This window comes from Gallinula chloropus, assembly GCF_964237585.1.
Source record: "Gallinula chloropus genome assembly, chromosome: 18".
In the NCBI taxonomy this organism is placed as follows: Eukaryota; Metazoa; Chordata; class Aves; order Gruiformes; family Rallidae; genus Gallinula; species Gallinula chloropus.
In genome coordinates this window covers 604,968-631,603 of record NC_140103.1, presented here as the reverse complement: position 1 = coordinate 631,603, position 26,636 = coordinate 604,968, and the positions used below count along the sequence as shown (strand labels likewise).

The 26,636-nt window shown below is 54.9% G+C and overlaps 1 protein-coding gene across 2 annotated transcripts in view; it reads left to right on the top strand.

The window, feature by feature from the left end:
* Window positions 1–3,902: 3,902 nt before the first annotated feature.
* The window catches only part of MVB12B (multivesicular body subunit 12B), a gene marked incomplete at its 5' end in the record, with an annotated part of 59,403 nt that continues 36,669 nt past the window's right edge, over window positions 3,903–26,636 (top strand). The window contains 6 exons of one of the 2 annotated variants that reach the window (XM_084272359.1): window positions 3,903–3,962; window positions 9,968–10,090; window positions 15,002–15,109; window positions 18,584–18,680; window positions 21,563–21,692; window positions 21,982–22,104. In XM_084272359.1, coding sequence (XP_084128485.1) covers window positions 3,903–3,962; window positions 9,968–10,090; window positions 15,002–15,109; window positions 18,584–18,680; window positions 21,563–21,692; window positions 21,982–22,104 — 641 coding nt within the window. Of the gene's footprint in view, window positions 3,966–9,967; window positions 10,091–15,001; window positions 15,110–18,583; window positions 18,681–21,562; window positions 21,693–21,981; window positions 22,105–26,636 lie in introns of both variants that reach the window. The other variant, XM_084272358.1, reaches the window with a different exon arrangement.

The window sequence follows — 26,636 nt, the reverse complement described above, 5'->3', positions numbered from 1 at the left end:
CCACTTAAATATTATGATCCATAATATATAAATAGAGGGCTGCGTGCTGCGGCTGCTGCTTGTGCTGCAAAGGGCCCCGTGCGTGCTGCAGGGCTCTGCAGGCCAGTGCTCACCAGGCACCTGCCCCTTACAACAGCCACCTTCCACCCCATCCTTGGCTCACACCCACAACTAAGCTGGAGGCCTCCATGCTGCCTTGGCCACGGCTGGAGGGGCTGGGGGGGCTGGAGAGACTTGGGGAGGGCAGCAGAGCAGGGAGCTGTGCTGCCAGCAGTGGGCTCAAGCATCCCATCTGCTGCTGCAGATTTACAGGCATTGCCAGAAGCAGAAGATGCAGCGATGCCGTTCACCACGTCACCTGGAGCTTCAATTCCCACATGATGGCTTTTAACCCTGGCTGAAGTCACCGCTTCCTCAGTACCGTGGTCAGCCCAAATGGGAAGGAGGGAAGTGTCAGTGCAGGTGCAGCAGGGGATCAAAAGAGCAGCTCAGAGGCAAGGACAGGCACCCTTTCCACAAAGCATCTGCCCAGCGTGAGGAGCTCTGCTCAGGCAGCAGCCTGGCCTGCCAGCAGCAACACCCACCGAAGGGCACCAGCCAGCCAAAAAGGAGGAGGGCTGCAGCAGTGAACGAGTGAGCTGTTTTCCCTGCAGGAAATATTACACAGCCCTGTTGAACAAGAACAAAAGATTAATCTCTAAGTAAAATTAAATGCAAAAATGCTGTGAGACCTGGTGGGTGGTGTGGGGGATTCTGCCTGCTGAGCTCCTGAAATATCCCTGCTTCTCTTCTCAGGATCGTGGCACTACCTGAAATGCTTCAGGGTCTCTTTACTACCTGTCCCAGAGAAAGCAGGTGCCTATGCAGAGCTGCAGGAGTGGCTGTTTGCTTTAGTTAGGAAGGCAGCCATGGGAAAATGGTACATGCAGCAGTATTTCACTGCTACACCGAACAGAGATGAATTCCTGCAGCATAAAGGATTTTAAACAAGGGCCTGAGCTTGAGCTTGCAGCCAGGATGAGGGTGCAGGCGTGACTACAGCTTGTCATAGTGTTCCCCCTGCAGACCAGGATCTTTTTTGATGGTGAAGCCTGTCCCGCAGTTGCCAGGAACTTCTGCTCCCCGTTGGGAGTGAGGGGCCGTGCAGGAGAAGCAGAGCTGGGCCCGAGCCCCCCGTGCCAGCCCATCACGCTGCGTGTCCTGGCACCAGCACCCCCTCACAGCACAGCCCCAGTGCTGTGGCTCAGCACAGCCAGAGCCAGTGGTGCACAGCTACCAAGCCTGGCTAACGCACACGTTTGCTTGGAACAGTGTTTTGCAGGAAACAAATTTTGGCCTCCATCCTCTCCAGGATGAGGGAGCCCTGTTAGTTCAGCCACAGCTCCGGCACCGTAGCCAAGACTGACTTAACTTCCTCCTATTCAGCATCCCGAGTACCAGGCGCTGGGATGGACTGGGCAGCCTGTACGTGACTGCAGAGCTCGTGAGAAAAGACAAGCCCTGAATAAACAGACCTGAATAAATGCATTTTGAAAAAGATTTATGTAAAATATTCAGAGGAAAACATTATACTTGCAAATACTCGTGCTTTTGAGTAACTTCACACTAGCAGATTAACCGACTCCCATGTAGTTACTCATGTCCCTCGTACCAAGCACGAGGATCTGCTGACTCAGGGCCTGCGAACGAGCATGATGGTGCCTTTCCCTGGGCTCCAGCCCCTGCCAGGGCTCAGGGGTCCCCTGGGTTCATCTCTGAGCTGCGCAGCCAAGGCGGCTCCCCGGGCAGCGCAGTGCCAGCCTGGGGCAGCTGCTCCGAGCTCACCCGAGCTGGAGGAAGCTTACTGCAGATCTCAGACACGCTGGGATGTATGTTTGCAGTGAATCTTAGAATATTTTGTGGATTCTAAGCAGCAATTAGAGTCTTCCTTTGGAATCAATTCATTTCCTACCGCAGTGGTGGCGGGGAGGATCTTATTGAAACTCTAGGATTTTTAATATTATTACACTAAAGACTCTCTCAGTATCAGCATCTCCGTGGGGGAGCATTAGCACACTGTAATGTGTAACAACTTCTCCAGTTCAGGAAATCTTGTTGTATTTGTAATAGGGCATTTGGGGCATACATTATGTATGGGACATATATTTCTCATTTCCACCAGGCATCATCTTTTCTTCTCTCTAAATTACTCTCCAAATAAAATAAAATAAAATAAAAAAAGGCATTGTATTCCTTATTACTCAAAAAATATTATTTTTTTTTAATCTTTGGACCCAGCAGCTACTACCAGCCATCAGGGCTGTGCACGGCGTGGCCAGAAAGCCTCGCTGAGCAGTGAGTGAATAGAGCTGCAGGTAAGAGTACCCAGTTATTACCACAGCTCACAAGCACCAGTCTAACATGCTTTACTGGAGAGAAGCACCGGCTGGAGCAGGAGGCAGGCTTGCTCCCAGTCCAGGGCCGTATCCAGCAGAAAGTGGGACACCAGGATTCCACTGTTGGGGAACACTTTGCTTTATGGACGGGAGTACAGAAACACTAATGTTGCTTTCAGACAAGCATCTCAAACGTTAACTCATCAAAGCTCACAGTGCTTCTTTCAGGAGTAACAACCCTGAGGCTCAAACCTGAGAGCTCTCCAGGTCCCTGGCTGCACCCAGCTCTGCTGGAACCTTCTGTAGATCAGCAGGTCTGACTCTCAGTCTTGCATCAAAGGCCGCTGATGTCAACCCCTAAACCAACCCTGCTGCTCTCTATGGTATCATTAATGACCTTACTTGAGGTGAGGTACTCTCAGAGCCAAACGCAGGGCAGCTGCAGGATTAATTAGCATGATTTCGGCCATGGGCCCCACTGCTGTTCCAGGTTATGCTGATTGGCATCATCTGCTAATTTACTCAGTGTGTTCTCAATTTCATCACTAGTGTGTGATAACACTGGGCAGAACCAGACCCTCCTGAGCCGTCCCTGGGTTGGGATGTCTGTTGTGCTGTGGATGGCCTTGGTTCCCCAGCCAGTGCTGACTGCTCTGGACCACATCTGCTGAGTTCTTCAGGCCACGGTGAGAGGGAGCACCAAGGACCTTACTGAAGGCAAGGCAGCGTGTCCCCAGGCCCCAGGGACTGTCTCCTCCGGCAGCAGCACGCCAGCTCGGTGTGCCGGGGCTTGTTTGCCCTTTGTCAGCCCGCGGCAGCCGCCGCCGCTCGGCGCTGGGGTCACGCTCCCTGCAGTGCAACTCTTCATCCCCCGGCCGGGCGGCTCATTCCGGGGCCCCGGAGCTGGGGCAGGCCCCGGCCGGCAGCTGCCCGCGCCTTTCCACCCCCGCGGCCCGTGTCCCCCGAGTTTCGCTTCTCGGCGGCCCGGGCCGGCAGCAGCCGCCTCCCGTGCCCGCTGGGGGCGGCGGGGGCCGCCGAGCCCCGGGGCGCGCCCGCCCGCCGGGGGTGGGGCAGGGGCAGGGCAGCCGCCCGCCGCGCCGGCCTGCGGGGCCGGTTCCGTTTCGGGCCGCGCCGGGAGCGGCGGCCGCGGTGAGTGCCCCGTGGGACGGGACGGGGGCCGGAGCCCGGCGCGGGGGTCGGAACGGCCGGGGTCGCGGTGCCGCCCGAGCGGGGCGGCGCGGAAGCCGGTGCGGGGCGGGCCCTGGGCCCTGCGCGCCGCGGTCCGGCCACGGGTGGGCGCGGAGCGGCGGGGGCCTGCGCGGCGGCGGGGGAGCCCGAGCTGCGCTGCGCCGCTGCGGCCCCGGCGCCGCCGCTCCCGGGGCCCGGCACAGCGCTCCGCTGGGTAAGGCTCCGCCCGGGGCCGGGCCGCGGCCTGCCCGCCGCTCCGCCCGGGCCCGCAGGCCGCTCCCCCCTTCCCCCCGCTGCCGCTCCTCCCGCTGGGCCGCGCCGCGCGGGCCCTGCCGGGCGATGAGGAGCTGCTTCTGCCTGCGACGGGGGAGCCGCGACCCGCCGCCCGCCGCACGGGCAACAGTTAAGTGTCCGCGGACCCGCCGCGCTCCCTCGGCTCGGTGCGGCCCGGCGCGGCCCGCCGCGCTCGCGGGGAAAGGGCCGGGCCTGGCGGCTGCTCGGGCGTCCCGCGGGGCGTCCCGGGGGGAGCGGCGCGTCCGAGAGCGGAGCGGGTCCCGGCCCGGCCGTCCCTCCCGTTGCCGGGGGCGCTCGCACGGCCGGGGCTCCAGGCGGGGCGGGCAGGCTGGCTGGGCCCCCCCCCCCCCACCCGCCCAGGGCGGCCCCAGGTCCCGGACCCCGGCCCGGGGCAGAGCTCTCCCCGCGGCGGAGGGGCCGGCGAGGCGGGGGCTGCCGGTGCTGCGCGTCGCGGGGACACCGCGCCTTCGCAGCGCCGCCAGCCCGGCGTGCGAGGGCCCGGAGCGCCCGGCTGCCCCCGAGGGAGGCGCGGGGCCGGCGGCCGGTTGCAGGAGCAGCGCGGCTGTAGGGCGGCCCTGGCGACCTTGACCTGTGCAGGAGCTTACTGCGGGTTTATTAGAGACTGGATAGAGAAAGTAGCCCAAAATCCGTGTTCTGTGCGCTCGGTTCTCGCCTGTCTCGGGTGTCTGGTACCTGGAGGCGGGTGCCTGTGTCCCTGACGGGCTGTGGAGTGTCCGTGTTTCGCGTACACACTGCTGGTGTTACCGGAGCTCTCGCTGTGGTTTTGGGAGAGGTGCTCTCAGAGACCTGCCAAGCTCCGGTGTTTTCCAGGCGTTCTCTTTGTCCTGGTAAAGCAGGCAGGGTCCCTCGCCGACCCCCGCAGACTCAGCGTCAGCAGGTGCTCCGCTGGCTGGGATAACACTAAGGCTTCTCCATCTTGCGCTGGGTTTTAACCAAGTGAGAAGGTGCTAACGTGTGCCTTGGCACAGCCTGCATGCTGTGTGGTGGGTTGGTGGTGTCATCCCTGTAATTTTTAGCTGAGAAAAATCCAACGGGTAAGGCTTCCTCAGGGCCCTGGGAGGAAGGCTTGGCTTGAGCGTCTGGGGGTGTGAAACAAAAGACACGATGTTTCAGTCCTGTAGCTTGTGCTGCTCTAAGTGAATCCCAGGCTGTGGGGTTCCTCTACCCTCTGGGGAGTTGCTCACATGCGTGCTGAGATTGAAATAACTGAACTCAACGTCACTTTGCTGGCCTGGTGCAAGGTCATCTGTGGATGGAGACTTACTGTGGTTTGAAATAAGACACTCCTCACAAACAAGTGTCCCTAGTTACAACTGCTGTGAAGCAGCAGGAGATCTCAGTTTTGCTCATTCTGTGGCTTAGGTTACTGTTTCCATCCAGTTCAGTCACAAACCCTAAAGGTTTTGCAGCTGATGGGGCAGCTGCCTCAAAGGTGGGAGCCTGGGTGCAGGGGTAATTCCGGACATTCCTTCCTTTGGGACAAGAAGTGAAGCTGAAATCCTGCCTGCTTGTGATACAGCCGGGGACTCACCCTGTGTCCCGCTGTGGTCTCCAGTTTTTTCCTGACTGGAACTGTGTCCTATTCCATGAACAGAAATAGAAAATTGGCCGGGGCTGTGTCCTGTTCCTGGACGCAGTGGGAGGGACGTGCATGTGGGGGTATGTCAGTGTAACTGCGAAGCAACCACCTTGTGCCAGTGGTACCTGCTGCCTTTTACCTGAGCACGGGCATGAGGGGTTTAGCAGTGTGTCTGCTTTGGTTTGGGATTGTCTCTCGCGGGGAGTAGGAGCTCAGTGAGGTAGCTGATCACTTTTTTCCAGCCTTGCCGGCTCATCCTTTCCTGCCTGTGGGAAGAGCAAGTCTGTCAAAGTGCAGAGCATGGAGAGAGAATGGCCTTATTGTTCCTTCAGCTGCAAGTCCCTTGCTTTTCTGCTTCAGAACTTGACCTGCTTCGCTGGCAGTGTGATGCTTCTGTGGCACATAGATCATCAGCCCTGATCCGATCTGTACTCACCAGCTCTTGAACTTGCCTAACTTGTTGAAAAGGAACACAAGAGGGGAAAAAGCTCTATAAACTGACAGTAATGCATTTGTTCCTGGAAACATACTCCTTGGCTGTAGATGCGTCCCAGCCAAAGCCTAGCAGTGTGTGTGGTCAGTCACCTCTCTGGAGTGCTGGGAATGGCCAGTGAAGTCAGTAGGGAAGTATGCTGGGTGTGAGCTTAAAACCTGGGGTGGCCTGGCAAGAGAATGGGTGCAAGCAAGTGAGGACTGTCAACAGGCAATCCTGGGGGTGCTGGGAGGAGGGGAGGTGTGTGTGACTGTGGGCATGGGCTGCAGGGCAGCCTGCTCTGGGGTGATGAGCTGCCCCCAGCTTTGCCCTCTCTGCAGGGCAGGAGGCTCGGGTGGCCGAGGCAGCGACCTGGAGCTGTGCTGCCAGCCACAGAGTGCTCAGCACTGCTGGGGCAGCACTGGCCCGTGTTGCACAGCTTCAGGGAGCAGGTCTGCTGTGTGTGTTGGAAGTAGGTACTTTGCAGCAGGAGAACCCTGAGCAGAGACTGGTACAGTCCCTGAAGGCCTCTCCTGCAGATGGGCATCGCGATCCCCAGGGGCCCTGCGCCTCCTGCCCTGCAGCACAGTCAGTTTGAGAGCGTGGGAAGCGTGCTCAAGCCAGCAGTGTGGCAGCTGGGACCTGAGAGCCTGTTCCCTGCATCTTGTCCTGCGGCCGTCCTGCCCCTCTGCTGTGTGCTGCTTGGGTCTGGTGCCAGCAGGATGTGCAGTGACTTTCTCTGGTGGCAGCACATCCTTTTCCCCGCTGGCTTTGAGCAGCCCCGTGGGGTTTTGCAACTTCTTCCCGCCCCAGGGCTTTCACTCAACTTCCCTTTGCTGCCTGGGCGTGCTGGGGGCTGGATGTGGCCCCGCAGGGGAGAGCGATCTCCAGGAAGCACACTCCCAACTAATGGGGAAAATGTTTGTATTGTTTTGGGCTGTTCCCAGAATAACCCTGCAGTGAGCAGAGGCCCTTCTGCAGGGCCAAGCAAATGTGGCTTAGCACAGGATGGTGAAAGGCCATCTCCTGGTCAGCTGGCTCGAATCCTCGGCCGCCGTGATGTTAGGCAGCTGTATATGTCAAACTTGCATTGTTTAAATAGAGCTTCATTAAAATAACAAGATGTCTAACAAGAGTATTTATAGAATCATGCTCCTTAATTTAATCTGTTCTTTCACTGTGTGCTTTTCATTTTCAAGTGCAAAGGTGTGACAGAAAAGAAACCAAACTTTGCCAATACCCTGGGGGCCACGTGTGATGTAACTAATGGTCTGTAGGATTGCACAGCCAGAGCCTGCCCTCTGACCTCTGCAGAGATCACAAAAACATTGATCCCAGCCTGCAAATCCATTGCTGCAGTTCCCTCTCTGTCCCAGATGCATCCCTGATGCCACCCACACCGCGGGAAGCAGCGGTCAGCCTGGCACGGCAGAGCCTGGCTGGCACCCCTTGCCGTGGCACCCTTGCTGCAGAGCAGGCCATGCCACGCCGCCCAGAGACACGGCTGCCTGTGCCCCCCGGCCGCAGCCGTGGGCTGCAGGCTGATCCCTGGGCAGAGGAAGGCCCTGGCTGGGCAGGGCTGTGCGGTGGTGGGGGGTGCAGGGCTGTCGCTGGGTGCTGCTCTGGGCCCCGCACCGGTGCCGCATCGCAGCTCAGCCCGTGGCTTCCGCCCGCCAGCCTCCTGAGGCGGAAGCCCGGCTCTCCGTGCGGAGCTGCCGCCGCCATAGAGGGGCTTTGTGTGAGCCGGCACAGAGTGAGGATTGATGCAGCTTCCCCTCCCCCTGTGCCGCAGAGTGGGGCTGCCAGCGGCTCCCACAAAGGTGCCCTTCTTCCCCTGCCGAGGATGGGGTGCTGTCAGGCTGTGGTAGAGGCACCCACTCCCTTCCTGTGGTGGTGCTGGGGACCCTGGGCGCCATTCTCCCCCTCTCCCAGCCTGACCCTGCTGCTGCTTGGGCTCCTGCCAGCGCAGCCAGGCTTCCCCACAGCAGGTCCCAGCGTGCTGAGCTGCGGCCTGGCAGCATTACCCCCATCTCTGCCCTCACTGCTGTAGAACAGGAGGGAGTGCCAGGGGTTCCCTGCCCACCTGGGTTCTCCCAGGGCCTTAGAGGGGGCACAACCTCTCTGCTTCCCCCATGGTGAGGTGTGGGTGCCAACCCTGCTGCCTGCACCTCTGCTGAGTGAGCCGGTGCCCTGTCAGGGTGGGTTTGGTGAGGCTGGAGGTGCCAGTGAGCACATTCGCTGCCCTGCAGTGCAGCTGTGCCAGAACATGCTGTGCAGCCTTTGTGCGCTGGGGAATAGCATTGCTTACCTGGACTTGGGCTCAGAAAGGCCGAAGAGGAGCTCGTGTCCCCATTCGTTCTCTCCCAGCTCCGCAGGTTCGGTAGTAGCAAGTCACTGTGTTACTGAGAGGGGCTTGGAAGAGTTTCAGGAAATGTGTGTCTGTACAGAGTCCTTTGTTAAAGGCACATTGTGTCTGCTCAGTGCTGTGCGGTTTAGGCAGTGGGGTTATTTGTGAGGCAGCTGGATGAGCCCTTGGAGCAGCGCTGGGTTTGCCTGGGCTGTGCTGTGTGCCACCAGCCTTCCTGCAGCTGGTCCTCTGCTCCTCGCCCACCCTGAGGACGGGGAGCCTGTCAGGGAGGGGCTGAGCCCCTGCAGCTCTGGGGGTTCTTCTGCTTGTGCTTCAGAGGCTTCAGCTGCGCAGGCAGCAGCGTGGGTCCATCGCTCTGAGCGTGCTGGGTGCGTGTGTAGGTGCCACAGCAGAGCTCTCGGGTTTGGTTCACCAGCAGCAGTGTGTTCACCACTGCTGGTCACTGGCTTCTGGTGGTTTGGATTCCTCAGGTAGCCTGGCTGTTTGTGTGATGGTGTTATTATTTACATAGGGGCCAGATCTGCTCTTTCTTATTGCCTGCAGCACGATGTTTGTTCAGACTGGGCATTGTGAACTGTAAACCCAGGTCCCACTGGCATCAGCACTCACCTCTGCCTTTTCTAGAAGCAGTAAGTAACCAGCCCTCTCCACGGCCTAGAAATGCTGGGGTTTAATTGCTCTGAGGAGGGAATTGAATTAGGTAGCTCTAGTTCACAGCTTGTCTGGCTGCGCAGCAGTGATGCTTGTTTACACAAAGCACTGCCCTTTCATCTTGGGGTGTGTGGGGGACGGTTTCCTGGGGCATTCCTGCCTGAAAGCTGGAGAAGACTTGCCCTAACTGGCTGCCTCTGCAGGAGACCACATGCTGAGGCAGCGGCACCTTTCCCCATCCTCCTCCTCAGCAAGTTGTTTCAGCAGCCCTCTTGTCCTCTCCTCCCGCTTCTTGCAACAGCGTCTTTGAAATTGGTTGGTCTTACCTGCTTCTGTTCCTCTCTGCATATCTCCCTCCCCTGAAGTAGTCTGTGATGTCTCCTTCTCCTGGAAGATGCTCAGGCCTCTTCAAGGCATCTGTCTGCTTTGCACCAGACCGTCCTGTGCTGCTTCATCTGTGCTCCCCAGTGCTGAGGCTCTGCAGCAAGCAGGGGTTTGCCTGCAGCGCCAGATACATCTGTGCTGCTACAGGAAAACGGGCTGGCTCAGGAGGGTGTGATGGGGCTGAACCCCTGGCATGTCTGACACCCATAGTGGATGGGGAACCTCCCAGTGAAGCCATTAGGAACGGATTTCTTGCTGCTAAAAAATGTCAGAGCTGCTTCAGCCAGCCTGGTTTGGAGAATGCAATTTGCTCCCTGGGTGGGAAGGCAGTGAACGTGGGTCTTCCCATCACCAGTAGCTGGAGACCAGCCCATGCTGGTGTCCTGGAAGCAACAAAACTGACTTCAGAAGAGGCTGCTGGCTCAAATTCCAAACCTCTCTGGCATTGCACAAGTGTACCCTCTTATCAAAAGCAAATGAAAGTGCAAAAGGTGTGTCTGGCCTAATCCCTGCGTTTAACCTGGCCGTCTGTGGTGTGTCAGCACAGGGCTGTGGCATGCATGCGGCTCTGGGTGCTCGTGTCTGCTGCTGGGGCGTGCTGCTGAGCAGCCCTTAATTCTGCTCCTTTCTTGCAGGATCAGTCCACGATGCCTGAAGTGCGAGACCTCTCTGATGCCCTGCCCGACCTTCCCATGGACCCCATCACGGGTGTTGGGGTGGTTGCGTCCCGGAACCGAGCGCCAACGGGTTATGACGTAGTAAGTAGAGCTCTTCAGCTCCCCTTGCTCATGGCTTGGCTCTGCAGTGACGAGGCTTTCCTTTGGGTGCTTTAAGAAGCAGTGTGATTCCCAGCTGCCCACCTCTCAGCCCACAGCACTTTGTGCTTTCTCAGGGGAGGTTTGTGGGTGCAGTTGGGCTGCTTCATCTGTGCCACTCCAGAGCAGCAGAAGTTCCTGGAAGAGGCATCTTCAGAAACAGCTGGCCACTGTGGCATGCAAATTTAATAATCCTAGTAACATTCATCCTGAAGGAGTCCTAAGTATTGCACAAATTATATCTCTGAATAATTGGATCCCACATCAGCTGTTTAATCCCACGTATCAGTACTGCACAATGATGATGAGAAGCTCGGAGTTTTGCATCTAGTTGAAATTGCAAGGATGATTTTGATGGACAGAATGCCAACCTCTAAGCATTGGCAGGAGGCTAGGCAGCAGGAAAAGGCAGCTGGATACAACAGAGATGAATATGGGAACGGGTAGAGGTAGGTCACTGTTTAAAGCTGCTTGTTCCTCGGATTAGTTGCTGTGTAACTGACAGCATGATTTTTCTCCCCATAGATCAGTGTCCCAGACAGTGAGATACCATAAACTACTGACCTTGCAGGGCTCTGTATGGGCAGTCTGTGCCCGTAGTCCATCTGCTCACTTTCTGTGTCTTCTGCCCCAGCTGTGCCACGGGACACCTTGGGTTTCCAGAGGTGTACAGCTTCTATGGTCAGGAGTGGAAGCCCACTGACTCCAGGCTTGCTTGCACCTTTTTCAGCTCTGGACCTTTGCACACCCTGTTCAGTGTGAGAAGGGAGAAGATGGATCAGACTGGAGTAAGGGCATGCAGGAGGGAACTGTGAAAAGGCTCCTTAAAGACCTGGAAGGTTTTTGCATTTACTGCATTTTTCTGAGTGCTGATTACCTGTGTGAGCCAGGCTGTGTAATTAGCTGCTTGCCCTGATAAAGGAGCACAGGACAACGTGAGGGTTGTGATAACAGGATTGCAGGCTGCATAAATGGCTGGGCAGAGAGAGCGCTCACCCCAGATAGCCTGCCTGAGGTTTAATAGGAGCTTCGGTGCTAACACAGTTTAAACTAAACAAGATAAAAGACTCTTCCTGTGGCTTAATCCAATTACTGTGGTGGTGTAATAATGCTGGCGAATGTGGGTCGCTCTCTCCTAGGGGGCACAGAGGAGGCTGCCTTCCCTCTGGTTCTGCCAGCTCTGTTTACCAGGAGCTGTGCTCTGACCCGGGGATGGCAGTCCCTGCTGCAGGCTGTGGGGAAGTCCTGTGGCTTCCCTGTGCTGCCTCAGCCTCCTGTATCGGCAGCCCAGCTCTGTGCCTGGGTGCTGCGAGCTGCGGTCAGGGTCCTTTCCACCCTGCAGCACCCACTGTGTTCTTTTCCTGCCTTATCCCTTTGCTCCTCTTTAAATCAAGCAAAGGCATGGGTGCTTTCAGGCCTGATGGGAGTTAAGTGCCCAGGGGTGTGCCAGGCTTTCTTGGAGCCCTGGGGTTCAGCGTGGAGGTGGTGATGCAGCTGAGCCCAGGGTACCAGACCCAGGGAAGTCTTGGTGAGTGGGTCAGAGATCACTTTTGCCCTGGTCATTTTTTAATTACTTGGAGATACCCATTGCCTTTGCTTAGAAAGCAGCTAAGGGGTCGCTTGCCAGCCAGTCAGCGACAGCTTGGTTCTGCTAAAGTGTCCGGAGTGTGTCTGAACTTAGATTCCTGACTGTCTGCCCAAACTGGCGAGACTGAGCTGATGGGTGGGGAGGAAAGGGAGGAGAGGTGGGAGGCAGGAAGCCTGGTGTAGGACAGAGGTGTGGCTCCTGTGCAGCTGCGTGCCTTGCTGTGGGCTGAGCGCCAACTCCATGGTGGGATTTGCTCTGGGGTGAGAGCCTGAGTGTGCTGCTCACCCAGGACCGTGCTGGAGCAGGGGGACCCTGCCCACCTCCAGTTGGAAAAGACCACTAAGATCATAAAGCCCAGCTGTCTGTCTGATGCCACCATGTCAGCTAGTGGGCCTGTTTGCCACAGCCTGTCCCATGGTACCGGTGGGCCTGTGCTGACTGATGGGCAGCAGGTAGATTGCCTTGTGCTTGGAGGGGTGGGCTGGGGAGTGCTGCCCTTACTGGGGGTGTTTCCATCCAATCCATCTGCTTGCAGCATGTGCTTGAGGAGCATCTTCCCCAGCTCCATGAGAAGGGCCATTCCTTGTGCCTGGGGTGCCATGTCCTCCATCCCACACATTCCTCACCTCTTGGCCAAGGTGGCTTTGGCAGTGCCCATCCTGCCCCAGGGCTCTGCCTCTGCCTCTCTGGGTCGGCTCCTCCCATGTTGCCCACCAAGGACACGCTGCCGTTGTGAAGCTGTGCTGCTCGGGCACAGCTCTGCTTGCAGAGCCAGTGGGGATCCTCCTTGCCTGGAGGAGCCCAGCAGCTGATGTAAGAAGTTTCCTGCTCATCATATAGCTCTGTTTTCTTTCCCCATAAGTTTTCTGACAAGTTAGTGCATGTTTACGTTCTCCAGGCCTGGAAGGAGCCTTCAGCAGCACTATGCGGAGCACGCAGGGTTAATCAGTAGGGATGTGGCCTGCTGAAGCAGGGATGGTTTGCTGGGTTAGTTCCTGGGGGGCCTGGGGCTGGTGAGCTCTTGTCCCCAGCTGCTTCTTCCTCTGCCCCCACCATCCCACAGGGCTCTGGGTGTCACGGTGCAGCCTGCCTGGTGCTGCAGGGCAGCTGGGCAGCAGCAGAGCTGGGTGGGGAAGCGCTGGCGGGGCTGCTGAGTGCGGCACTGCCCGGGCTGGCTGTGGGGCAGGAGCGTGGGGCCAGCCTGGGCTGCGGTGCCGCGCTGGGGATGGGTCAGCTTCCTCGCTTCGTGGCGGCTCCCGGACCAGCTTGGGTCTTTCTCCTAGAGGCTTGATGGGTTAGAGTGGCAGTGTGGTTCCCAAAACAGGGGGTATAGTGTGGGTTGGAGGATTTCTGGTGTTTTCGCTGTTAGATCAGAGTCACAGTGCTGGGTCTGCCTTCCTCCGGAGGGGTGGCAGTGCCAGCCAGCATGGAGGGGCCCTTCAGACTTCTCAGCCAGCTGTGATCCAGCTGTGCCCTGGGCGGTGAGCTGTAGAGGAGATGGGATCAGCTCCAGTGATGTACTTCTATCTCAAAAGTTACCTGGTGGTCTTGTAAGCTGTGTAAAGTTCCTCCAGCTTGCGGAGCTTGGGCAGAAAGTGTATTTGACAGCAACCTGTCTAGCACCAGGCTTGCAGATGCAGAGTGGGTCTGTTGCTGCCTGTTGAGTTCTGAGCATCTTTTCTTTGTTCCCACACATTAAACAAAGCTGGCTAACAAGAAAAACTGAAGCATAGAACACAACCATGTTAATTAACAAATCTGTTTGCAGTCCCTCAAACTGTTGCTAATGAGGGCTGGAGTTCAAGTGAAGTGTCCCTACATCCCAGTGGTTCTGCTGAGCAATCTGCTTCCTCAGTACCTCTTCACCAGAACGGACCTGCCTGAAGGGGAGGGAAATGCACGTGGCTTTTATATTCCTAAACTGAAGCTTTAGGGAAGAGTTGAATTCAAGGGATAATAAAGAAACAAAAAAATCCCCCCAGGATTTTTTTTTGTAAAGTTTTACATTAAGAATTATGCCTGTTTCTTTGCACAAGGTGTGTGTGTTGTGCGGGGCTTGAGCTGAGCAGGGGCTGGTGAACAGCAGCTGCCAAAATGTGAACAGCAGCCAGGGTACTCTGCTCCCTGTGCTAGGCAGATGCTACCTGCACTTGGGATGACTGAAAGTAGTCAGCACACATCTCTTGCTTCCTGCACCCTGCACAGTCTCTCTTCACAAAATGTGGGTGCAAGCAGTAGCTACAAGTGACAGCTCTTTGTTATGGGGCTGCTCTGGGGCCAAGGTCTAACTTGGCTCATTAAGATGAGCCTTGGAGAGCTGCAGTGGGGGCTTATTCCCCAGCTGAGGGGTGTTAGGCAGGAGCTGAGCTGTGCTGCTCCAGAGCTGCACCACGCTGGAGGCTGCTGTTGGGGGCCCTCAGTTGGGCATCAGTCTGGTGGGGTGATCTTACTCCTGCTGCCCTTCTCCTGTTGCCCTCTTGTCTCCTCTCTCACTTGATGAATCACCTCTTGGGGCAGGGGCTTTTCTCAGCCTGCACCGTGCCGGGTGAGCACCTGGTTGCTGGTAGAGCAGAGCCCTGGCCCTGGGCTGGCACTGCCTCCTGCCCACTCCTGAATCAGCTGAGGGGTGAGATTCCTCCTGCCTTCCTCTCTCTGCATGTGCCCCTCTCCTCGGGGCTGGGGGTCTGGTTCCTTCACCCCCCTGTGGTGTGTGCCTCCAGCCTAGCTGCACATGGGGTTGCACTGGAGAGGGATGCTTGCAGGGTGCATCCCCATACAGCACTGCCACTGAAGTCTCTGTGTGACCAGGGATTTCCCCAGCTGCTGGAAGCAATTTTTTGGCCCAGAATTCCTTGATAATTTTCTGAGAAAATAATCCTGAGATTGGGCAGTTTGTGTGCTTTGCACAACCCCTCCTCACAGCTTGCCCTGTGCACCCTTGTGTGGAGGGAAGTAATGAGAGCTGCGATCTGCTGACTTCCCCAAACCATTGTTTGGAGGCTGGAGCTGGTTGCTGTTCTCTTGTTAGAACAGCCTTTTCCAGAGCATCTTTAATCAACGGACTCCCCAGAGGCAGCATTTTTAGAACTTCTTTTTATACCTCCTCTTGGAAGTTCTTAGCACTGTACCTTGAGAAGAAACTAATGAGATGCTGTGAGAGTTCAGGCTACCGTTAATTAGAAGAGGTCTGAGGAAGAAGTACTGCACATATATTAACTTTATCTTGGCTCACCTGTCTCCTCTCTCCCTCTGTCTCTTCTTTCCAGGTTGCACAAACAGCAGATGGCTTGGATGCTGACCTCTGGAAAGATGGCTTATTTAAATCCAAGGTCACACGGTACCTGTGCTTCACCAGATCGTTTTCAAAAGAAAATGTGAGTCCGTTTGGGTGTCTGCATGATTTGCATCTCTGCCTGCTATGCTCTTGCCCATAAGATGATTCATTTTATGGAGCCAATTATAATTCAAGCTGGCATTTCACTGGGTTTGGGTGAGGGAGGAGGCAAGCTGCAGCAGTTAGGTATTTGCATTTTGTCTGTGTCCTTCATGGAAAGAAATTTCTGGCCAAATCTGCAGTAACAGCAGCAGAAAAGGGAATGCTTGTGTTTTGCAGCCCCTCAGGCAGGTATATCCTGCTGCAGCACTGGACGCTGCATGCTCATGGTCCTGATGAATCGTTAACTCTGGTTAGCTTGAGAAGCAAATGCTGCAGGTAGTTCTGATGAAGCAGATGTGAGTTTCTGATCCAGGGGCATCAGAGATACTTTCTCTTGCAGGATTAGCTTTTCTTTGTTGGTTATGGTGCTGATTCTTGATGGTCCCATGTTGTGCAGTGCTGCCATGTTCTCATAATCCACTGGTATGGGCATTAAGTGTCAGTTAATTCCTGTGTGGTGGCAGCTGTCTGCCCACACCTTCCGTGGAGGAGAGGAGACTGAGTGCAGGGAGAGCCCAATGCCTTCTAGGGTGTTTCAGGCTGCAGCTAGTGTGAAAACTTCCTCTCTTCTGGAGGAACTATTTAATTCTACAATGAATGCACTCCATCTAGTGGGTAATCCTGCTTTTTGTCCTGTTTTGGGTATTCGCAGGGACTGGGTTGTCAGGGTGTGGAGGCAGCTTTTCTGTGCTCGAGCTTTCACCAGCCATGGGAGCAGAAAAGCAACTGTGACTTCAGAGGCTGGTGATGGGTCCTGACAGGAAAGCTGGGGGCTGCCAATTTCCAGCGTTTGACCTTTATTCTATCCGCTTCCCTGCCTGCCTCTAGATTAAAATAAAGCTCCAGAGCTATGGGAAATATAACTTCCTGGGGTGAATGGACAATAATTGTGCTTTTCATCCCAGAATACCTGCAGCTGCAGGAATAATAGCCCCAGAACAGGCAGGGAGGGTGTTACACAGAAGGACTTGTGATGATTTGAGTATTAAGTTTATCTGTGGCCACCTTAAGTGTGGGGTTGTCAGAAATAATTACAGGATAGTAGCAAGTGCTTTACCAGAAATGGTGTGGCTACCCTCAGCCAGTGCCTGTCGGGTTCTGGTGTGAGTCCACTGCTCAGCACAGCTCTGGAGTACTCCCCTTGTACCAGCAAGGGGTGAGTTACAGGCAGCGTGGGGAGGGTGCTGGTCACAGCTGTGCAGCAGTGGGTGTGCAGGGTGTTACTGTCCTGCACCAGCCTGTCTGGAGCCCCATGTCAGGGGCATGTCAGACCTGCAGGCGCTGCTGGCAGAGCTCTGGGCCACATCCTGCCTGGTGCTGGGCACTGGTGGAGCCAGCGCCCTGCAGTTCACCGTGACTGGGCCCAGGAGGGGGTGGGAGATCCCTCTCCTCTTCAAGGGTTTCCCAAGGCTGGGCAGCCTCTGCCATCCCTCTGAGGATGCCCCTCTGCCTGTGCTAGGCAGAACATGTGCTCGTGCTGCTCAAGGCCATGGGCTTCAGTGTGCCAGGGGCCTCTTGTGAAGTAGAAACCAGAGCGGTGGGTACCAGTACCCATCTGCCAGCCCTGGGCTGGTCAGTGGGCTGATAGGCTGGGGGAGTTGAGGACTGACTGGTGGGGAGTAGCCTTCACCCCTTGTGCAAAGAACAACGTGCTTGTCCCTGGTCAGCCCAGCAAGAGCTTTCCATCTCCTCTCAGTACGATGTGCTGCCCAGCAGCTACCTACGAGGGTTAAAAAGCCTCAGTCCTCCCCATGAGCAGTGACCTGGAGCCTCTGGATGTGGATATGTTGCCAAGCTTTGGCTTGGAAGTTTTACTGCTTCAGAGTTTTCACTTTCAACAAAACACTGGGAACTGTTTGTCTGGAAGAACAGGTTGCAGTTAGCACCATTAATGCCCCTCAGGTCCCTGACAGCAGAGGCAGTCTGCAGTGTCTCTCTCAGAGCTGTCATTCCCAGCAGCTTCTGAGGATGTTGGTGGTATTTGGGTGTCATGGTGAGGTGGCCCTGGACAGTGCCCCTCACCCCGGAGAGGCTTTGAGCCCTCTTCTCCCCTGCATACAGCAGAGGATCAGTGCTGACTCCGTGTCTCAGCAGCTGATGAGCTTACCAGAGGCAGCTCTCCGACCTGCCTGCTGTCCATGGAGGAGCGATGGCTGGTTCAGCTGGACGCTGCACGCTGGTGGGATGCAGCCAGGCAGTTTGGATAAATAAAACATGGAAGATGAATGGGCAGTGACCACTTAGTCTACCATTTGCTGTGCCAGGACCACGTTCATGGATAGGTTCAGGCTCCCCAGCGTCCAGCACTGCTCACTCTGAGAGGCCTTGGCCAGAGCAGACACGGGGGCAGGTAGGGGCTGCCCGGCCTCGGTCACTCTGTGCAGGCAGGGGCCGTGTGCCATGCTTGGCCTGGTGGGACAGAGCTGCAGGCAGGGTGCCCTTCCTGGGGAGAAGCTGACTGTGCAGTACCTCCAAAGCATAAACTCTGACCTGATCTCCCCTTACTTCAGAGACTGTATATTGAAATATATTTTAACCCAGTTCAGTGTGATCATTGCAGAGCAGAGGGTTGCCTGGAATGCTCTGCCGGGTAACAACGGAAGGAGGTACTTAGCAACCGGTGACAGTAAAACACACTGACATGGTTTGATGGAATTTTAATTGTTCTGTGTTGCATTTCTATTTCTAAAGGCTGTGCAGTAACTACAGTGTGCTTTTCTTCCATACGTGGATCCAGATTATTGGCAGCAATGCTGGCTTTAACGAGAGCTGCGAAGAAAATCTGGTCTCCAAACAATTGTGGAGGCTGTCATTCTGAATTGTGTTTTGAGCTCTTCAAGCCTTGATTAATAGGATGAGGCATCAGTTCAGAATTCATATGGACTCCAAATGAAGTTCTTTGTTCCAAATGGCCTGCTCTTCTGGAGTGTGCCTGCCTTTGGAGCTAGAACCATGTCTACTCAGTACTAATTAGCTAATGCATGTAATAACTTTGGCTGTGTCTGTATGAGCCATCTTTCTGTAGTGCTTTCTGCTGTTACTGTCACAGAAATGTCATGTTGCTATTCTAGATGTAGAGTGTGAGAACTGAGATGACCTGCGTAGGGAGTGAGGTGGTGGAGGTAACACTGGAGCTGCCGTGTTTCCAGAGGCAGGGATGTGGCTCTGCTTCTGAGGATCCAGGCAGTGGATGGTGTGTAAGAATCTGTAAATGCCAGAAGCTGTCCAGTATCTCCTAGTCAAGGACCATATAGACCCTGCAGAGGGTACAGTTCCAAGTGTTGGCTTGGTACCTCCTTACTGCTTCTAAAGGTGGTGGCTAGGTACCATGGCAGAGCGTCTCAAGGCTCAGCAGGTGAGAACAGATGGGTGTGAATTTGTAGCCAATTGTTTCTTTTCTCTCTCTCCAAAGAGTCATTTAGGCAACGTCTTGGTTGATATGAAGCTCATTGATATCAAAGACACTTTACCTGTGGGCTTCATCCCCATCCAGGAGACCATCGATACACGTAAGTTGGTGTCTGTTCTTCAGTCCCGTTCCCTGGGAGCACCTCACCAGTGCCTGTGGTGGGGCGGTGGAGGGCTGTGTCCCAGGCTGGGGGACACGCTCAGCACTGCGCCTCTTGGGCTACACGTGCATGTTTGGGGCAGCTCTGGGCTGCAGGGAAACAGCCTCTGTTTTTCTGTGCTGTTCAGGCTGTTCAGTACTGCTGCCTGTCACCAGCTCCCCTGCCAGGGCAGCACAGCTCTGGGGCAGGAAGGAGCGGTTTGCTCTTTCATTCAGCAAGGGGGCACTAGCGCTAGTGGGAACAGAGCTGCTGGGCTGAGGGGTGGTCACGGATGGACACTGAAATGGACACTGGGCTCGTGCCTCCCAGCTTTGCACCTCCCTGCATGAGCAAACACAGCCCGTGTCCTGGCAGTGATGCTGAGGGTGCTGGGGGTGTTTGCACTTGCTGAGAGAAGGCACAAGTGGAGGGTCCAGGGGAACACTACCCTCGCTTCCGAAGGGCCAGATGGGCTTTGCCCCAGGGTTTAGGCTGGCAGCTGCCAGGCTGTGTGTGCAGATGCCCAGGGCTCGTGGGGCAGCGGGGCCAGGTCTGCTTGCAGCACTCTGCAGCAGGCACTGAGCGCCCTGGGGACAGGGGCTCAGGGTGGGAGGGTGGCAGGACCTGTGCACGGGTGCCGAGTGTGCAGCTCCTGCTGCAGTACTTCTCAGTAATGAGACCCACCTTGTTAGGAGCAGAGCGGAGCTGTGAGCCTGCCTTGCAGGAAGTAATTCATCCGGGCCTGCAGCAGAGGAGCTCAGTGTTTCAGTTGCTGCTGCTCTGGTTCTGGTTCGGACCCGTGACCCAGCAGTGAAAGGCTTTGCAGCATGTTACCTGGGTCACCCCCTTTCCCTGGAGAATTCTGGGCACGTGTGGTGCAGGGGGAGTGGTGGCTTATCCTGCTCCCCCGTGGGAGTGCTGGGAACTTACCGTGTGCTGCTGGGTGAGAGCTGGTGGAAAGGTGCTGGGGAGCTGATTGAAGCACGTTGGCCCATGACCCATCCAGTGCTCAGAGCAGAGGCACTGTCTGTGTTAGTGGAGTGGTGCATGTCCCAGCCTCTGTTAGCATGAATGAACACATTGCAATCGACTCTTTATAATATGTTTACTTAAAATTAACCATGGTTAAGCATGTGTAATTAATGAATTGAGCTCCAAAACCAAGTTTGCTGTAGACTGCAGACTGTAGCCAGTGAAAGAGACCAAAGGCAAAAGCAAATATCTTTGTATTTCCTGTGGCAGTCAAGTAAGAGGCACTGGTTTTGTTCAGTTAAATTTGTGGTTGTAGGTGTTTCCGTGCCTGTCTGCAAGTGGCAGTTGCTTTGCAGCAAGTGCATTCACTGTAGTACTCCTTGTTAGGCCATGACACAACTTTCAGACGTTGAAGCCTTAAACCCTGGGCTCCTAAAATCAGTTTTAGGCACATGAAATAAAAGCTCTAGCTTTCCAAAGCAGGGGCAGACTAGGCTTCAGGGACTCGGGTATTTAACATCTCTAAAGAGCAGCACTGTAGCTGCAGAGGTGCAGGCACAGGTGCTGTGTGGTGACACACCTCGTGCTGCTGGTGCGTTTATTGGCGCTGGTGCCACAGCAAATCTCAGAGGCTGGGATGGATTGCTTTCTCCAAGGTGCAGATTACTAAACAGGAGGAGAGTATAGAGACAGGGCTGCTCGCCATCTGTTGAAGTGAGAGTGTATTTTTAAGCTGGAGGATATGTATTCATATTAAAGCTGAAGGGGGTTTGTTTTGCAGGCACTTGTCTGTAGGTGTTGGCGTTCTCCAGGTTTTCATGCAGTGCCTGCACGTCAGGTTTTCCAGTGTATTGGTAGGCTTTGGTCATGCCTCTCAAGTATCTGTGTTCACAAACAGAAACCTCCCCTTGCTCCTGTGAGTCCAGCAGGCAGAGCAGTGGTTCCCAAGCACCGCAGACCCGTGTGCCGGTACCACCCGCTGCCGTGGGCCTGGCTCCTGGCTGGATGTGGTTGTGTCTGCGTGTAGGCACAGCCAGCATGTACAGGAGCTCCTGATACAGATGGGCTTGAGCTGTTCCTCATGGGTAACATGGGAACAAGTGAAGCTGCTCTGCAGTGCGTGGCAGGAAGGGGCCATGCAGTGGGTTCAATGGCCCCTGTGCAGCACAGTGTCCCCGAGGAGGCACTCGCAGTTTCTGCTTGGTGAGCCTGGTGTGTCCCTGCAGAGATCCCAGGGCAGCTGCGGTGGGAGGGTCACATCTGCCTCCTGCCCGAGTCAGGAGATGCTGGTACCACTCAGGATGAGGGAGGATTGGGCAGGCAGCTCTTGTGACAGCCACTCTGCCTGGCACTCTGGTTTCTGCCTGCTCCTCTCCTCGGTTTGGCTGGCTGCTCAGAACCACTTGGCAGAACAAACTGACTGGTTATGTCAGCGGCTTCCAGGTATGTTCCTAGAGGTGATGCCTGTGGGAGGAGTGTTTAGATGTGACCACCCAGCCTGGTGAGGCAAATGTTGCCTTGGAAAGGGGCGGCAAGTGTGAGAAGCATGTGGAAAAATCACCTGCCGTGTCTGTTCTGTGGCACAGCACTCTGTGGCATACATGGTGTGTATCCTCTCTGCAGAGAGTAGCAGGGAGTGTTGGTTTATCGCAGGGCCCAGTAACAAATCTCACACAGTGTACAGAGAGCTCCTGATAGAAAACTCGTCCAGCCACTGAATGGCACTGTGCTGCCTGGTTTGCTGACATATATCTGTTCTTTGGCTCCAGTTCCTTCCATAATTATCTGCCTAATATCTGGAGAGACAATAAATAACATTTATACCCTAATCTTGCATAAAACCCACCCCGTGTCCTGGGTTGTTTTTGCAGAAGAAATAGCTTTCAGAAAGAAGAGGCTGTGCATTAAATTCATCCCTCGAGATTCTACCGAGGCAGCGATCTGTGACATCCGAATCCTGGGCAGATCTAAACAAGCTCCTCCGCAGTACACGTTCATTGGGTAGGTACCCCTCACTCCAGAACCTGCTGCCATAAACCCAGTCCTACCCAGGCTGAGCACCCTGTTTTCCTGTAACTGTAATAGTAGCCTGTAAGAACTGCAGCTTGTCATGAGAAGAGTCTGTGTAAGCACAAGTGTTACTGAGTTTAACATAGGAATTAACTAACCCCACCCTAATTAGACTGGTTCTCATTAACCAAGCTGTTAGTGAAACACATCAGCACTTGATACTTGTGCATGTGTGCAGCACGTGCTTCCAGCATTGATGTCCTGTGTGTTGGTTGCACAGGGAGCTGAACAACATGGGCATTTGGTACCGGATGGGCAGAGTTCCACGCAACCATGAATCTTCACAGCCTGCAACTCCTCCTTCCCAAGCACCATCTTCAACACCAGCTCCTAACCTGCCCAAGTAAGTTTTCTGCTTTCCAGCCCCTTCTACTGGATGCAGTGTGGTGTATTGTTGCTGGCCAGGGTACCACATGGCTATGAGTGAATACATGGCATGATCTGATAGCAAGGGGGTGTGGTGTCAGGTACATGCTTAGCAGATGTTCCCTTGTGGTTGTGTGAAGAGTTCATAAGAGACAAAAGGTCTGTAGAGGAAGGGAAATGGCAAACTGCACCTTTGCTTCACTCTAAGCTGTGCAGGATGGGGTGGTTTTCAGCAGGTAGGTGTGGGTCACCCTGGAAGGTAAGCCAGAACTGTAGCCAAGCCCATTTCTCCCCTTGACGAAAGAGATGAGGAAGTGTTCATGCAGATTTTAATGTCCAGGGACACCCGTTGTGCTTGTTCTCTAGAATTGCTCCACTCATGGTTTGAAGAACTGGCCCTGTTGTTTCTTGCCTTGGACTCAGTCACTGTGCTGCAGCCTTGCTGCTACCCTGAGCATGGGGAGCAGACCATTGCCCTGCAGTGACAGGAGCAGCGCTGGGGGCAGGCGCTGCCATGCTGTGTGTGTGCAGGCTGTTCTCCTGGTGTTACAGACAATACCTGTCTGGACACTTGCATGCAACAGTGGTCCTGTACTGACACTGGTTTGCTGGGCTCCTCTGCACAAAAGGCAGTGGTGTTCAGCAACAAACAAACCAACCCAGACGTGACGCTGAGCACTTGATGCGCCCAGTGCTTGCTGTGGAAGCCCAGCATCCAGCGTGGGGGGGCTCGTGGCTGGACTTGGGTCAGGCTGTGACCAGGGCACAGCACGTTCTCTGTGGGTCCCTGTGGGCGTTTAACTGAACCTGTATTTTGGCACTAGGCACTTGGTGTGCTGGGATACAGTTACAGTATCACAGTAACTGCAGAGCTCAAATGTCGGAGCAGGCAGCGGAGAGGAAGGAATTCCAGGGGGATCAGTTTGTGTACAAAGGCCACTGTATTGTATGGATGGACAGACGCGTGGCTGCGTGTCCTTTGGAGTCCTCACTTAGAGGTGCTTTCAGAAAGTGAGGCTTGTGATCTGCAGTGAGCTGTTACCCAGCAGCTTTTTCGGGATCTCTGCTGGGCAGGAGTGTGCAGCTGAGCCCTCACCCGTGACCCAGGCTTAACTCCTGTCATGCGGTGGCTCTCTGGGCTCTCCAGAGTCTTTGGGCATTCCTTTCCTGGAGAGCTTTGCTCAGCTGCCTGCGGTGCCGTGGCACACTGCTTGCTGTCCTGTATGTCAGGTGTGCTGCAGGCAGAGATGCTGTCTTGCTTCTCAAACAGAGATGAGAAGCCAGCAGTCTTCCAGAGGCTTCAGCCTGTCCCACCGGAGCCCATACGTCGTTTTGAAGCTCTGCTGGACACGAGCTACGTGCAGGCACAGGCCATGTGAGATCAGAGGAAAAGATGTCTTGATTTTAGAGCACAGATCTTCATTTTCTGTCTGCAAGAAATTCCTGTCTGGGCAGATTTCTACCATAAAGAGAAAAAATTATCATAGCAAGAGAATGTCAATGGCAGTCCTTAATCACTAAGTGTGGAAGGGTCACTTTATGGCTGAGCAGGGAAGGCTGCAGAGCAGCGTCAGAGCTGTTGGGAACGGGGCCAAAATTAGAGCTCAGAGCATCAGCGACAGTCTGAAAAGAAGTGTTTACAAGGCTTATATATTTTATAACCTCTTGTTGTACAGTTTATGGTTTACAATGGCTGCAAGGAAATTGGATCAGTTTTGTTTTACTTGCCAAATAAAGCAAATGTCAAAATAGTCAATATAAAATGTATTCTAATTTGGCTGAGTTAAAACAGCCAGTATGCAGTGGAATAATTGAATGTTACATTAATGCCTCCTAGTAAAAACCACCTGTCTGTAGCCAGCTCCACTCTCCTGCCCTGTGCGTGATTTACAGGTAACTTTTACACCGCCAGCCTGATCATTCAAGGCATCTTTCATGTCTGGTTTTTTTCCTCTGATTATTTATTATCCAATATATTTTTTAAGAAATAGAAATGTATATAAAGGTGCATCCTGCAAATATTTCATTATTACAGGGAACACGTACTGCTTGAAAGCCTTTTCTAATATTTTATCAGCAGCGTGGTAAGTTACTCAACACTTAATGTTTGTGGAAGATTGTAGTCAGAAGTAACCTCTTATTTTTACGTCACCGTGGAGAGATGAAAATGCTCTGGTAGTCAGCTTGCTGCTTTATTCCTTGTGGATATATCCTGACAGGAGCAGCAGCGAGTTACTCTGCTGGTGCTGTGAATGCTGAGAGAAGAGCGGTGAGCACTGCTGAACAGAGCATGCTGTGGAGATGCTGTCATTGGCTGGCCAGAGATTTAAACTGTTCTTTCAGTTGGTGTCTAGCACTAGAAAATAACTTTAAATCGTGAGGGTATGCGTGAGGGCTGCAGAGCAATTGCTGGCCCTGGGTACTAAACCAGTAAAACACACCAGTGAGGGTCTGCACAGCAGAAGCTTCCCAAGTGGAAGGATTTTTTACTGTGTGAGATGTTTATTTCTGCACCAGCCGTGTTTCCTGCTCCGATCCCTGGTGTAAGTTACTGGTGGCAGTGGCTGGCAGCCCGTGGGAGCTCCGTCACGTCAGAGGTTTGACCTCCGCAGCTCACTGCACGTCAGTGGTTCTGCTTGTGTTGCAGGGCTGCGGCTCTCTGCCAGAGCTGCAGGCAGGGAGCTGTGTTTGGTAGTGCTGGACTGCATTCGTTGTTTTTCAGTCACTTCTCCTTGGTGTTTCCTACTGCAGGCATCTGGCTTAATGGCCTCGAACGGCAGCGCCGCGCGGCCCGGCAGGCGGCATGCTGTGCTGCGTGGCGCAGCCGTGCCGTTGTGCGAGGCACCACGCTGCTTTACTGCCTTTCCTCTCCTGGTTCTGCCAGAGCTCGGCACTGATGGCAGCCTGGAGACATGCACTTGTGGTTTCCCATCCTAGAAGGCCGCTGCTAAAGAACTGTCTTTTGCTGACTTGAGTCACCAATGGGACTTGACTGCAGCTTTGCTCAGTACCTCTGCCCTCTGCTCAAGGCTTGCAGTCCCCAGAGCTGCTCAGTGACATCGCTTTGGGGAACAAGGAGGTAATTGTCCCCCAAAGAGCTGATGGTGACAGGTCATGTGGCCTTTTGCATGCTCCTGTTTCACCCAGACTGTGCATCAGCAGCAGCCAGTGTGTGGGTTGGGCATTTGGAAAGTACAGGAGCCTCTGAGCAGCACGTTGGGCTCAGCCTCTCCATGCCTCAAGCTCTGCCAGAGCAGACTAGAGCAGGACGTGTGCTGATGCTCTCCTCTTTGAGTCCAGTTCCAGCCTTTTGGAGGTGAGTCCCTGACTTCTGTGAGTGCCCGTGGGGCCAGCCTATCACAGCCACAGTGCTTTGAGCCTGAGTGGTTTCCACAGATCAGGAGTGGGCTTTGCATCCCTTCCCGAGGTGCTGCTGGAGTTTCCACCACCTTCATTCAAGCAGCCCTCTCTCAATTTGTCAGCTGCAAGCAAGATGTCAGTCAGTGCTGCTGAAGTGTGTTTTACAGTGACAGACATAATTGCACTTAACTTTTTGCGTGGATGTTATCAATCTGTGACAGATACTTTGGGAAATGGAGCACTCTGATTGCAGATGATGTGTCACAGGCGTTTAATCTTCCTCTCGGAGAGACTGGGATTCAGTCACAACTTTTACTTGTTGATGTCAGGTTTTGAAAATGTAGATTCGTGCTGACCCTGGGAATCGTTCAGTCATTGAGTTTGCCAGGCTGTCATCTGAAAGGTTAATGGCTTACCAGGGAGAAGGAAGAGCTCGCTGCAATCCGCCTGTGTTCCTGTCATGCTTCAGCGTGGCTGGGCGCTCGCTGCTGGGGTTCAGAAGGGCAGAACTCCTCCAGCTGCCTCCCTGGGATGTGTCTCCACAGCCGTGCTCAGCGCGAGCCACGGAGGGAGGGCGAGGAGAGGGCAGGCCAGGCCTGGGGCAGGGGGTGAGCCTGTGCTGCAGGTTACGGTGGGGTGCTGGCCCCTACAGCAGCTCATCTGGGGCTGCAGGACCACGCACTGGCCTGTCCCAGGGTGGTGGTGGTCCCTCCGGACTCTGCCCCAGCCCAGGAGTGATGCCCAAGGACACAGCAGTGTGTGCTGCCTCCGCAGAGAGGGGCCATGCACTGTGCCAGACCAGGGCCCAGCACAGCCCTGCTGTGGTCGTGATTCAGGCCTGGCCCACATGGCTGATGGGCTGTGGTAACAGCTCTTGGGTGCTGCAGTTCAGCCAGTAGCCCCCTCCCTGTGTGCCCTCCCTGGTACTGAGCACAGGGTCTGCCACCGAGGGCCCAGGTCCTGTGATACGGATCTGGGGAGTACTGCCCCAGGGAAGCTCTGTGCTGGTTTTGGTAAGGAGATAGCACCTGCCCTACTTAAAGCCCCAAGACAGGAGCAGGATGTGTAACTTCTCCTGTGCTCCCAATTACCTTTTTAATAGTTGAGCTACCCCTCCTTAGGAAAGGGAAATGATTTGCTCCTGTTCCT